Raw genomic sequence first — 13,258 nt, 5'->3', positions numbered from 1 at the left:
GAGAAAAAAAAAAAAGAAATATCTCTGGGTTTTGCTCTGTCATGGACAAGGAGTTGGGACAAAGTCATCAATTAATAAGATTTAAGAAAGAAAACAAGAGTAAGGGAAGGAGAACATGTGTGTTTTTATGTGTTTGGGAGAGCAGAAGGGAGGGAAGAGAAAAGAGAAGTAGAAAGAGAAGCTACATTTTTTTTCAAGGCTCTGAACTATACTTTGTACTAGAAGCCTGGTTTTATGGCAACATTCCCTTTATTTTCTTTTAAAACCATAATAAATGATTTTCAGATAGTCCATTCATTTTTGTAGATTGAAAGTGTGATATACACCATCTCTCTAAAATCAAACAATTACTAAACATAAAAAGGTCTCAACAGCTACATACATATGATTATATAAGATGAGGCTAAGCAAAATGAACTCCAAGAGATGGAAACAGGAGGATTTTACTGTTGTCAATGTTTAATGTACTAGGTGAATTTCCTTTGACGTACCCCCAGTGGTCACTGTATATGAATCTGGTACACTGGATATTGTATATATGCTTATCTGAACTGGGGAAGGGAAAGAAAAATGAAGGAGGGTATAACAAATATGACAAGAAATATACTCACTACCTTATTATGTAACTATACCCTCTCTGTATATCACCTTATCAATAAAATTTAATAATAATTAAAAAAACTAGAAAAAAAGAAAATGTGATATAAATGTAAAAGCCCTTAATTAAAAAACAAGATTTCAAAAGACAAAAATTAACTTCTACTTAGTTCAATATATCAAGCCATATAGGATTGCCTGTTTTTGTTTCTGCTTTTATGATGAGAGGAAGATGAGTGATGAATCTTATGAAGACTTATTCATTCTCTCAATGAATTCCAAGACAATGAATTCCAGAGTTAGATAATCAACAACTCTTTAGTGTTTTTACTATGGTTCTTGAACTTCTAGGTTATAATTTTACTGTTTCCTAAGTCAAAAGTTTCTTATTAGTAAAGAAGGCCAAAATTAAGTCACCATTTGTCGAAGACTGTACTTAGTGTTATTATTTTAGATCACAACATATCTAACTTCCTGTGGCTTCCCCTTTTATTGTCTTTTTATAAATTAGTGAAATTTAACTTGATAAAGTTTTCAAATGAGATCACCATCTTCATAGGTTGCACCATAGTTAAAGGACTTGAATAAGTTAACATGAACATATAGCAAACAAAACCACCTGCTAAATCGATATTAAATGCATCAGTGGGAAGAAGCAGACCCATATCACTAACTCAAGACAAACTGGTGATGCTACACAGCAGTATTTCCCACTGGGTCACTTACAAAGACAGGCCCAAGGCCCAAGGCTGAAGTGATTTCATTGTGTGTAAATGAATAAAAACAAGAGAGAATTGGTTAGAGATTTTAAAATGATATTGTCTGTATGTTAAATATTTTTATGACAGAAGTTACAAAAAATGGAATGGGTTTGTGTTAAAGGCATCTCAACTCTGGGCCATTTTTAACTCTTACCTTTTCTCTTTTTAGACACTTTTCTACATTCTTTGCTATTGTAACTACATGTTTTATAATTTGCATACAAAAGACTTACAGTACTTACATATTCTAACCTGGTAAGTGAAATACCATTTTTTTTTTAAAGAGCAAAGGCCTTTCGGTAAGATTTTCATTCTCTGACATATTATATAATTATTCACCTCCTCTTCAAGAAACACTACAATGTAGGCAAAAGTGTCCTCCATGAACAAACCAATGGAGCTCTTCAACATCCATGAGGTTATTTATTCTTAAAGAACACTCTACAAATAATAGTCACAGTAGGAATACTATTTTAACAACTCTTTCCATGTGTTTATAAAGTTGTGACTTCTGTGATATGTTGTAGCATGCTAAGCTAATGGTTCTTACTGCTCAGTCTGACCACCTCACATTGTCACCTTGAGCGCACACTGACCTTGTTAGCACTGTGAAAAAAATCATTTGCCTTTGTTAAACAAGCTTTCCTTTCCATCACGAGTTGACCAAACTCCTCCTGAAGCTGATTCAGTTTCTTGTTAGACAACTGTAGGTGATCTTTCTCCGCAGAGTCCTTTGACAGCACAATATCCAGGGCCTCGCTCTTCAGCTTCTCTACAGCAGAATTCCATTCCTGTAAGAGAGGAATTCTCCTTAGTGATTTCACACATGTGACTGTTTGTGTCATCCCAAAATTCATGTGCTGAAATCCCATAAATAATGAGATTACATTAAAAGGGGCTATTAGATCCTGAGGGTGCAGCCTTCAAGAATAAGAGTAGTGCCCTTTTGAAAGAGGCCCAAGAGAGCTCTAGCTGTCCCTCTGTTCTGTGAAGATACAGCAAGAACTTGTCAGTCTACCTTTCCCAAGTGGGTCCTCACCACAACCCAACATGCTGCACACTCTCACCCTAGACACCCAGCCACGAGAACAGTGAGAAATTTCTAATGTTTAATGTTTCTTATGTTACTCTATTATGGCAGCTTAAATTAAAGCCCACCTTTGCAATCTCTGCTAAGATTCAGTGAATATTTAGGTTAGTTTAATGTGTCAAAATCTATTATGAGTTCAGATCATGAAAGTATAATAAATTCTGTAGCAAAACAGATATGAACATGTAGTTACAATAGAAAAGAATGTAGAAAAGTGGCTAAAAAGAGAAAAGGTAAGAGTTAAAAATGGCCCAGAGTTGAGATGCCTTTAACACAAACCCATTCCATTTTTTGTAACTTCTGTCATAAAAATATTTAACATACAGACAATAGCATTTTAAAGTCTCTAACCAATTCTCTCTTGTTTTTACTCATTTATACACAATGAAAGCATCCTTCTTCAAATTAATTCTGTTTCAAGTGGTTATATGTGTACAAAAAGAGGAAAAGAAATAGTGTACCTATTGCTGTTGTTTTTGTGTCTGCCCATACATGGGATTGAAATTAAGATCTGCTATTCATCATAAAATTAATATCTGTTAGTGTGAAGTATTTCTCCTTCCTGACCCCAATTTGGTGTCTTAATGCTCTAATCTTAATGATGTATAAATATTTCAGGAAAGGAAAAGAGGTAGTTTTTCTAGTTTATATGGAATAGGACAAATAAAACTCAGCATGTACAGAAGAAAGAATAGAATGGAGAAAACTAAACATTAACATTTAATTGAAACTCTTCATGGAAATTCAAGTTTATTACTAAAATACTGAGCCAGATTTGGTTACATAAAATAATTATTATCTTTTACATGGTTATCTTGTTAGCAAATTTTCTGGGAGCCATTTCAGTTGAGCTGGAATAATAAACCCAGGCTATTTCTCAAAGCATGGGAAATTTAGCACCAGATTTCAAAAATCTCAGTCTTTTCTGAGTAGATTATTAGAAACAAGAGTCTCCTAGACTTTCCTGCCTGGGCTGGCTTCGAACCATGACCCTCAGATCTCAGCCTCCTGCTTAGCTAGGATTACAGGTGTGAGCCACCATCATCTGGCTTGTAATCTACATCTTTAACAATACATAAACTACTATTTTATATAATTTTTCTACAGACTCACATTATAACATTTACTATATACAGGTTCTATAAACACACATGATAGAGAAATATTTTAAATAGCAATGGGTATTAAATTAAGAAATTGTACATGTTATTCTGTGGTATCTGTGGAACCTGTGTGTGTGTGTGTGTGTGTGTGTGTGTGTGTGTGTGTGTGTGTGTCTGTGTGTGTGTCTTAGCACTTGAACTCAGGGCCTGAGCATTGTCCCTGAGCTCTTACTCTCAAGGCTAGTACTCTACCACTTTGTGTCACAGCAGGACTTCTGGTGTTCCGTAGCTTAATTTGAGATAAGAGTCTCATGGATTTTCCTATCCAGACTGGTCTCGACTGTGATCCTCAGATCTCAGCCTCCTAAGCAACTAGGACTATAGGCATGAGCCACGAGTGCCTGGCTATGATCTTTTCTTTTTAAAAGAGTTTTGTTGCCTTACTTAAGGGAAACTAATATATTCCATAGCATTCTTTTATAAAGTACTAAGAATATCCCTCCTACTTAAAAAAAAAAACATTATTTTAGCCTATTGAGAACGAGCAAATAATTTTAAGTTAGTATAATTCTGGCACCCATAGTAAACCCTCAGTAAATATTATTCTCACTTTTCTTTCCATAGGCTTTATCATGGTTCATGAGCACCACGAAATATGTTATTCATATATGACTATTCCTTTTTTCCCCATTCTCAACTAATGGTAGTAGAATTTTTCCCAAAATGTTGATCAGGGTTATAAGGTGAAACACATAGAACTAATTTCTTTGCTGTAGTTCTTCTTGGAGTCAAATATGTTGAGACTTCCTGCAGGGAAACATGGTGTGAAATAGTTTGGATAAACTTTCTTGACAAAGAAACCATTTGAATGCTAATGCACTCTGGCCCCCAAAGCATCTAGTGGTTCACCTGGCAACACATTTCCTTCTATTTCTTCCCTGTTTTATTTATTTATCTGTAGCTACTCAACTTGTTAATACTTTCTTCTCCTTATAAAATTTCTTTGTTGTCTATTAAGATCTGGGGTCATTAAGCATCAATGATCTCAATAAAGGTGCTTAATTCAGGAAGACACAGAATGAAACGGGTAATTATTTTTAAAAATTGGCATTAGGGCTACAGGTGTGTCTCAAGTAGTAGAACACCTGCCTAGCAAGTATAAAATCTCAGATTCAAATCCTAGTACTAACCAAAGGAGAAATTAGCCTTGACCCAAACTTTTTATGTTTATCATTGGGTAGACTATATAACAAGTATGAAAAACCCAGGGATTTCCTAGAATGCTTTTGGGAAAGAAAGGGCAGAAGAAAGGGCAGAATAAGGATATGGAAAAATGGTTTGTAACTTTAATCTGCTCAGACAGACAACACTCCTATCTGAACCCTCTGTAAGATAAGAGTTGACATCTCTTTCTATGTTAGCATTGCGCTAAAGTTTTCACATGTATTATTTCATTTAAGCATCACTACATTCCCTATGAGGTAGGAATACTATTATACCAGATTACTTAGCTGAGTAACTAGGACTCGGAAAAATTATGACCTTGACCAGGGTTTCAGTACTATGAGCGAAAGTGCTAAAGTTCTTATAGCCTATTGTTTTTATCCCAGTCCTAGTTCTTCACAGAGGGTCATCAAATTTTTTTCTTTTCTTTTCCTTCTTTCTTTTTTTTTTTTTTTGCACAGTAGGATTTAACATATTCATCCCGAATTGCATAGGCAAGCCTTCCATAGGGTTCTTTTATAACCTTGCATATCATAAAAGTCTTACATGACCCTGAGATCTTTTTAATTTGAAATCAGAAGCATAATTCAAAATAAACACATGGCTATTATAATTGGACATTTTCAGCCCAAATCCAGGCTTGAGTTTGCTTAGCAACTGAAAAAGAAGTAAAGCTCTTCTCTATAAATAAGAAGGAAATAGAATAACCCGTTCCTTCACAATGTTCACAAATCTCCCTTTAATATGAATTTTATAAACAAGGGAAAGAGACCTTTTGGCATGGAGCCAAGTCTTTGCAAACTTGGTCTAACCTCATGGTGTAAAATATGTGTTATGACCTTCCAAAGAAATTTCAAAGGACCATTTTGTGCCTCTTACAAAAAAAATTCTTCAGGGCTAGGAATATGGCCTAGTGGTAAAGTTCTCACCTGGTATACATGAAGCCCTGGGTTCAATTCCTCAGTACCACACATATAGAAAAAGCCGGAAGTGGCTGAGTGCTAGCCTTGAGCAAAAAGAAGCCAGGGACAGTACTCAGGCCCTGAGTTGGAGCCCCAGGACTGGCAAAAAACAAAACAAAACAAAAAATTCTTCAGTTTTCTTAATTACATTTTAACCTGAACTTCGTTGGTATTAAATGAAGGTGGATATATTTAACATTTCTGTACAATCTTCTCAGAAAATTCTATTTGTGCCATCTGTAGGAAGTTTCTGCTATATATCTATACCAGTCTGATGATATATTTTCCAAGTCGTCTTTCTTAGGGGATAGTTTCACTATTTTATTTTTCAGATAAAACTTCTAGAGTCATCTGAACCCATCACACTATTTAAAAGAATTGAGTTGTCACCCTGTCAAGGCTAGAGGAACCCAGTGGAGGAAATCTTAGTTCGTCTTCTCTAAGCCATTCCTGCTGCCTGCTAAGTGTTAAAGTTCTAACAGAGTTTTAGTCACTGCAATAAAACATTTCCAGGATGTGTCCCCACCAGCAGAAAGTTGAAGTCTGTCATTTCCTTGGCCCTCCAATTTGATAGAGATGCCTACATATCCATGACCCAATAAAGACGTATGGCACTGTGCGTTCCTGGGCTCAGGGTGTCTCTGTGGGTCATTCCATTATTTTCATTTATCACTTACAGTAGTTACCCTTTTCAACTGCACCTTTCAGTGTTCCATTTGCTGTAGAAATTGAGCTTCTCTTTGCTCCCTTGTTTGAAAGGGTACTTTTAAGAGGATTAGTGTTGCTAGAAAAGAAACAAAAAAGACTGTGTGTGTGTGTGTGTGTGTGTGTGTGTGTGGAGGTGGGGGAAAGTATAGGTTAACTTTTCAAATGAATTTCTGGATTGGCATAAAATTATATCGAGTAGGTAGTTTTCAAAGTACAAAATTTTAGTTACTCCAATTGGAAAAGAAAAACATAATCATCACAGAATGTTTAGAAAGATATTCTACACACAGATACTTCTCTGTAGATGAGAAGATTAATGATCTAACACCATGTGATAAATTGGCACTCTAGGCTTGATTTGAAAATGTCATTTTTAAAGGGAAGAGGAGGAACAAGGAGTGATGGCAAGTCATTTGTAAGTAATTAATATGGAATATGAATGTTACTGTCCACCATCAGATGCAGCCTAAGCATGTGTGGAGTTCATGTATGCTCCCAAGCATGATTGATTCCAAGGCCACCCCATTAGATATAGCCCATTTCTTGTTCAATCTCAAATCTACAGTCCCATTTGGTTCAGCACCAGGAGAATTAACTCATTGACGTGAAATTCAAAGAATTTTACATGATTGCATTAGCAGATGGTACAAACAAAATAAACCTGGTGATTTTAATCAGGGAATATTTCAAAGTCTGCTTTGAGCAGCAATGTGGTCTTTTTTTTTTTTTTTTTAAAGAACTGTTTGTGCTTTTGGAGAGTAGCGCTGAACCCTTGAAAAGCTGGCAAGTTCCACTACAAATGGGCAGTAGCTTCCTCTCCTTGAGCTCTATCACTGGCATCTGTATGTGGACCTATACAGGTATAGGGGTCATCTTAGATGGACGCAGCTCTCCCACACTCCAGCAGGTGCAAAGTTCAATATCCACAGGTTATATGACCTATGCCTATACTGGCAAAAGCACTGAGTACAAACAGAAAAAACTAATTTTGTATCTCACCTTGAGATGAAAGAAACATTCTGTTTAGACTTGATAAAGAATCACAGCTATTGATGCAGGGAGAGCTTGGGCAAAAAAGTAGATACCTGGACATAAGGATGTTTTTTATTCCTAGCTTGCTGAGTAGCTTCAGGCAGAACATTTGCTTTTCTGAGTTCAACTTTTTTTGTAGTGCAAGGTTAGTAGTCAGCACTTAGAGACTTCTGTCCTTCTTCATTTGTGAATGTGGTGATTAATTGAACAGCACTAATGGGCTGTGCTTCAAATTCCTGGATTTTAAGCCCTCCAAAAATTTAGCTGTACTATTCATATAATTATTCATAAATTATCTGGATGAAGACTAATAGTCCTATAGCAGAAATAATTTCTAAATGAGTTATGGCCTTATTTTTTCATCTTATATGTTATAAGGGGGTGGGGATACGATTTTGAAGTTCCTTGCTTGCCTCATTCTTGTCAGAGTTTGACCACTGAGTGGAGCCCACAGTTCAGCTATACTCGTACTTTATATTAACATCCTCAAAATACTTTTTCACATTTTAAGAGAAAATGCTGGAGATGTCTTTAAGGTCCTACACATATACTTCACCTATAGGACAAATCATGAACTACGAATGGCCACTTCTTATGGAGATTTTCTTCCATTAAATGGATTAATAAAAGGGAGGGTGTGCTTATGTTTTAGCTACAATCAGCTTCAGATACAAGGTAGAATAATGGTCTTAAATCTTGCTACTAAAATATAGGAAAGTTTAAACGTAATTCCTAGATCATCTCTTTTCCACTGAATCATAATTTTTCTTGGTAGGATGGAAAACATTTTTTCAAAAAGCTGAAACATTTTATTTGCAATCAGAATCAAGTAATAGTACCAGCCAAACTGATTGGTAATACCAGTCAAAATATCCTGGCACCAAGTGAACAGGGAACACATGGCTTGTTCCCATAAAGGGGAGGAAGGGTAAATTATACAATCATAATAGCTTTAGTTTCAGAAGAATTAGCTTTTCAAGAACCAATTTTTCAAATATCTGCTACCCTCCTCATTAACTTCTAACCTAAAATCTAAAATTTAATGTCAGTCTTATAAATTTAGTAAGATTTGAGGTAGGCTGTGGAGATGCAATGGCAAAATCTTTAACTCCTGGAATAATTCACACACCAATCCATCTTGAGGTCTTTCTAATTGGTTTTGCTTTGTTTGTAGGATACTGAGCTTTTAATTCAGGGCCTATACGCTTTTGGCAAGGGCTCTATCACTTGAGCCATGCTTCCAGCCCTCCAGAATCTCACTTTCCAGGAGGCAGACTCAGAGAAGGTTCATCCTACCTGTGGCCTCCTGTGTTGCTGGGATGCTATCCATCATCATTCTCAGCTATTGGTTGATATAGAGCCAGGACTAACCCCTAGCCCCTAATCCTTCCAACATTTTCCTCACAAGTATCTGGGAAGACTGGTATAATTGTCCCTGTTCCATGAGAAGTTTAAAATAACATTTATGTAATATTGAATATCATTTATAAGGAGGAAACCAAAAATACTTCTTACTTTATGCTTTGCTCATGCCACCAACTTGGATAAAGTGCCATAGATTTAAAAGAAAAAAAATATGTTATTTACTCTGTCTTTACTTCACTTCTAATGATCTTTTTAAAAGACAAACCTTTTGGGCTGGGGATATGGCCTAGTGGCAAGAGTGCTTGCCTCATATACAGCACCACATATACAGAAAATGGCCAGAAGTGGCGCTGTGGCTCAAGTGGCAGAGTGCTAGCCTTGAGCAAAAAGAAGCCAGGGACAGTTCTCAGGCCCCGAGTCCAGGCCCCAGGACTGGCCAAAAAAAAAGACAAACGTTTTGTCTTCTAACAAATGCAAGTTGTCTAGAATATTGTCGTCTCATCTCCCTTTTGTAGGCTCCAATTTTAGCATATCACTAAGTCCCATACTCAGTAATCTGCAAAGAAGCAGTAAGTGATACTGGGTTGGTCATTTTAGAAGTTTCTTTCACCAAATGTGCATTCTTAGTACCCCTTTAGAACAATGAATACAAAAAAAGGTAACATGAGCTCAAATGGCAAAACAAAACTTATGTTTAAGTACAATCTCTTCAGAATGGAGAAGTCCTGTTATGGGAATTTAAACAGGGGCAGGCATGCAAAGGGAGACTAGATGCTACCCAGAAAGTAGAAAACCAGAAAGTATATGAAACATGAAACTGAATCATAAGAAAAATGGAGCTGATTTAGTAGGAGTAAAGAAGAAGCATTTCCTGTAAGTAGAGATGTCTCAACTGAAGCCTAAAACCAATGGGCATGTGTTATCTAGGCAAACTGGGCCTGAAGATGGGTGAAGAGTGAAGTGTGACTGAGAAAGAAGTATTGGGAGAATGACAGGAGTAACTCTGGTCAAACTCCACAGGACACTCAAAATAATTATATTTTAAATGTAGTCAGTTCACTTATGCTAATTGTGCCATAATCATACAGAATGAACAGGAAACTGAGAAAAGGTGTGATTTGTTTTCCACGATACACCTCCTGGTCCAGTTTGGATTGCAGCAAGGAGTCAGGCCAGGAAGTAGAGGGAAAGGAAACTGTTAAGGGCAACAGTTTGGTGTGAGACCATGAAAGAAAATGTGGAGGCCAAAGGACTGGGAAGTTGAAGGTACTGAAAATAAGGGCCTTTAGAGTAATGTGGAGGAAACCTAAGGCCAGCGTGTTGAGTAAGTTACTGAGTGATGGGGTGGTGCAGGAATGTTGTAGTGATTTGGGGCATGATGGTGTTAAGGCACAGGAAAATGTCTCCTTTGCTGTGCACCTAAAGTAGGCTGTTTTGCTGTCATTATTATGAGAACAAAATCCCTATGCATTATGTATTATAGCCATGTTTGATGGGACTACTATTTCACGGCTGACAAATGACCAAAAGCAAAAAAAAAAAAAGGAGGAAGAGAAGTAGGAGGGGAGGAAAAGGAGGAAGAAGGAGAGGAGAAGGAGGGAAAACAAGAAGGAAGGAAACTAAAAAGTCAAAACTAAAGACAAACAAAAAACCCACCCCCTCTTCCCCCCCTCACACACAAGAGGCACTTAAACATAATGAACTGGTAAAGATTTAGAACTAAAAATGACACCAGGTAGTTTTTATCCTAGTGATTATAGACTATAATATTCTCTGTTTGCAGAACTCATTCTCTTGCAAAATAGGCATAAATATTTCTGATGACTTTTTAAATTCAAATTTCCCTGAAAAATCAATGCATATGGTTCACTAAACTCTAAATTAGCCCAGAAGTTAAGACAAGAATGGGGTTACTAACTGAAAAATTCCATCATTTGTGGATTTTCCCAAAGCTCACAAGCAAATTCAGTACTATTTATACATATTTTGGCAGTTAGAAATGAAATTGTTTCTAATTTATGTTCTGTGAAAAATGGCATCTGCTTTTAATTGGGAAGTTCATTTAAAATTCAGACAAGTGAAACAAATGATCTACTGGAATGGAGGCAGAGGAACTGAAATGCAGCAATGTAGGTGTCTGCTTGAAGAACTTGGTGAATTTCTGCCTTGGGACATTTCAGATTCAGACCTCACCTTGTTTTCTCAAAAGGATGAAACATTATAAAAGAAGCATATTCTGTTTTATTTTATAGATTTTTCTTTCTATGCATCCATAGCATGTTGCTCTATTAATGAAGCAACATGTTTGGTGATGATTTTTACCATTTTATTCACATGCATTTGACAAAGGACTTTGCAGAAGCAATGTAAGTTGAATAGTGAGCTTCTTTATTCAGGTTTATAAGTATAGTAATGAGGAAAACCATTCAGTCATGCTACAAAACACTTAGAAGATATTTGGGTAATATGAAAACTGATTATGGGAATTATGGATAGTTCTCTACACTTTCTGAACTCTCTGAGAGACCCACAAGTAGTCTTCCTTTGACTGTATTTCATCCACATGTTCCTTCTGGGGAATATTGATGCTTTTAGAAAGTAACAATCACAAAATATTTAAATACGAATGGTTGTTTTTGGTCTTTAGTTGGGTCTGGGAACCAATATAAACAACCAAAAGAAAACTAAAGTTCTAAGCTTGGACAATGATGTCCACATCTTAAGACACATGAAGATCTATTTAGAATTTCTTCTTCTGAGTTCTAACAATGACCCAGGATTGTGACTCTACTTCCATTCTGTCTTTGATTCTGCAATTCTTTCCTTCATAATGTTGTCCTTACAGGTATGATACAGAGCCCAGCAGTATCAAAATTATATAGAAGTTGTCAGAATATGCAGTTACTGGGACCTCATCTCAAAAGTCTGAGGTAGCTGAATTTGTATCTTGAAATTTCCAACTTACAAGTAGATTAGACTTTTAGACATTATGGTCTATAATATACTGCAAGAATAACTATAACTATATAAGCAAATGATCAAAGAGCAACGAGGGGAAATTTGCACATAATATGACTTCATATGGAAAAAATACCATTTGTGAAGAAATGGAAAGGCAGGCCCAGAGACACAAAGGACCCAAATTTTCTCTTATATGTGGGAGCTAGATTTAGTTAACAAACACACAAGTAAATACATTGGGTGGTATGCAAGTATATACAAATGTATTAACTGAAAAAATGGTAGATTCAAGAGAGAACTCAAATAGTGTAATTTCTTAGAAAGCCAAGATCAAAGTTTAGCAAAATAAAATACCAGGAAGCAGGTACTCAAAATGGGCTGAGTCGATGAGAAAAGGGTAGACTACTGAAGAAGTGAAAAAGGGCAAAATGCAGAGAAGAATCCAGTATATATCCTACAAAACTGAGAAGAGTAACAGAAAGGGTGATTAGGAGAGGGATGGGTGAAAATATTGAAAGATGAGACATTAATCAGGATAAATTTTGTTTATAAACTGTTTTGTTAAATGGCAAAAAATTAAAATAAAAAATAAATTTAAGCAAAGAGTGCAAAATTATTATATCAAAATTTAGAAATTGATGCTCGCCAAAATGAAAACCTTTTGGAAAGACATTCTGTGACCATGTATTGAAGAAGTTTACAGTGTTAATTTAAGTTGGCAATACTTGTTAAACACAGGAAGACAAACATCCTAAGTTTCTCTCATATGAAGAACCTAAGTTTAGAAAAACAAACAAACAACAAATGAGATGAAAATAGAAGGGGGGTTAATTGGGATTAATTTGGAAGCAGAAGAAGATCAATAGGGGAGGGAGTGGGACAGGAAAGGTATGGGGGAGTGACTATGATCAAAGAACATTGTATTTATGTATGAAAGTTATGTTATATTGTATAATCAATATAAGCAAGAAAAAGAAAGTAGAAACAAAAGGATAGCAGTACTACAGAAAGTCATCTGGATTGGCCTTATGGATGCTAATTATGTATTTGAATTAATCAAACTTGAAGACAATTTCACTTTAGAGCCTCTCTCTCTCTCTCTCTCTCTCTCTCTCTCTCTCTCTCTCTCTCTCTCTCTCTCTCTCTCTCTCTCTCTCTCTCTCTCCCTCTCTCCCCTCCCTCATCCCCCAGTCCTGGAGCTTGAATTCAGGATCTGGACAGTTTCCCTGAGTTTCTTTTGCTCAAGGCTAGTACTCTACCACTTGAGCCACAGAGCCACTTCTGGCCGTTTTCTGTATATGTGGTGCTGGGGAACTGAACCCGGGAGTTCATGCATGCTAGGCAGCCATTCTACTCCTAAGCCACATTCCCAGCCCTCATTTTCGTATTTATAGTTTGTAACTCTACCAAGACCTAAGCACTAGTATTTTTTTAAAGATGTTCAAGTAATTTATC

At 36.2% G+C, this 13,258-nt stretch overlaps 1 protein-coding gene across 5 annotated transcripts in view; it reads right to left on the bottom strand.

Annotated features, from left to right (window-relative positions):
- Ccdc141 (coiled-coil domain containing 141) overlaps window positions 1-13,258 on the bottom strand; it is a 172,527-nt gene that overhangs the window by 91,099 nt on the left and 68,170 nt on the right. For all 5 annotated transcript variants that reach the window (XM_048345160.1, XM_048345161.1, XM_048345162.1 and 2 more), the window contains one exon: window positions 1,955-2,149. In XM_048345160.1, the coding sequence (XP_048201117.1) occupies window positions 1,955-2,149 (195 nt within the window). The remainder of the gene's footprint in view (window positions 1-1,954; window positions 2,150-13,258) is intronic.

This window comes from Perognathus longimembris, chromosome 4 (assembly GCF_023159225.1).
Source record: "Perognathus longimembris pacificus isolate PPM17 chromosome 4, ASM2315922v1, whole genome shotgun sequence".
In the NCBI taxonomy this organism is placed as follows: domain Eukaryota; kingdom Metazoa; phylum Chordata; class Mammalia; order Rodentia; family Heteromyidae; genus Perognathus; species Perognathus longimembris.
This window is presented reverse-complemented; position numbering and strand designations above follow the sequence as displayed.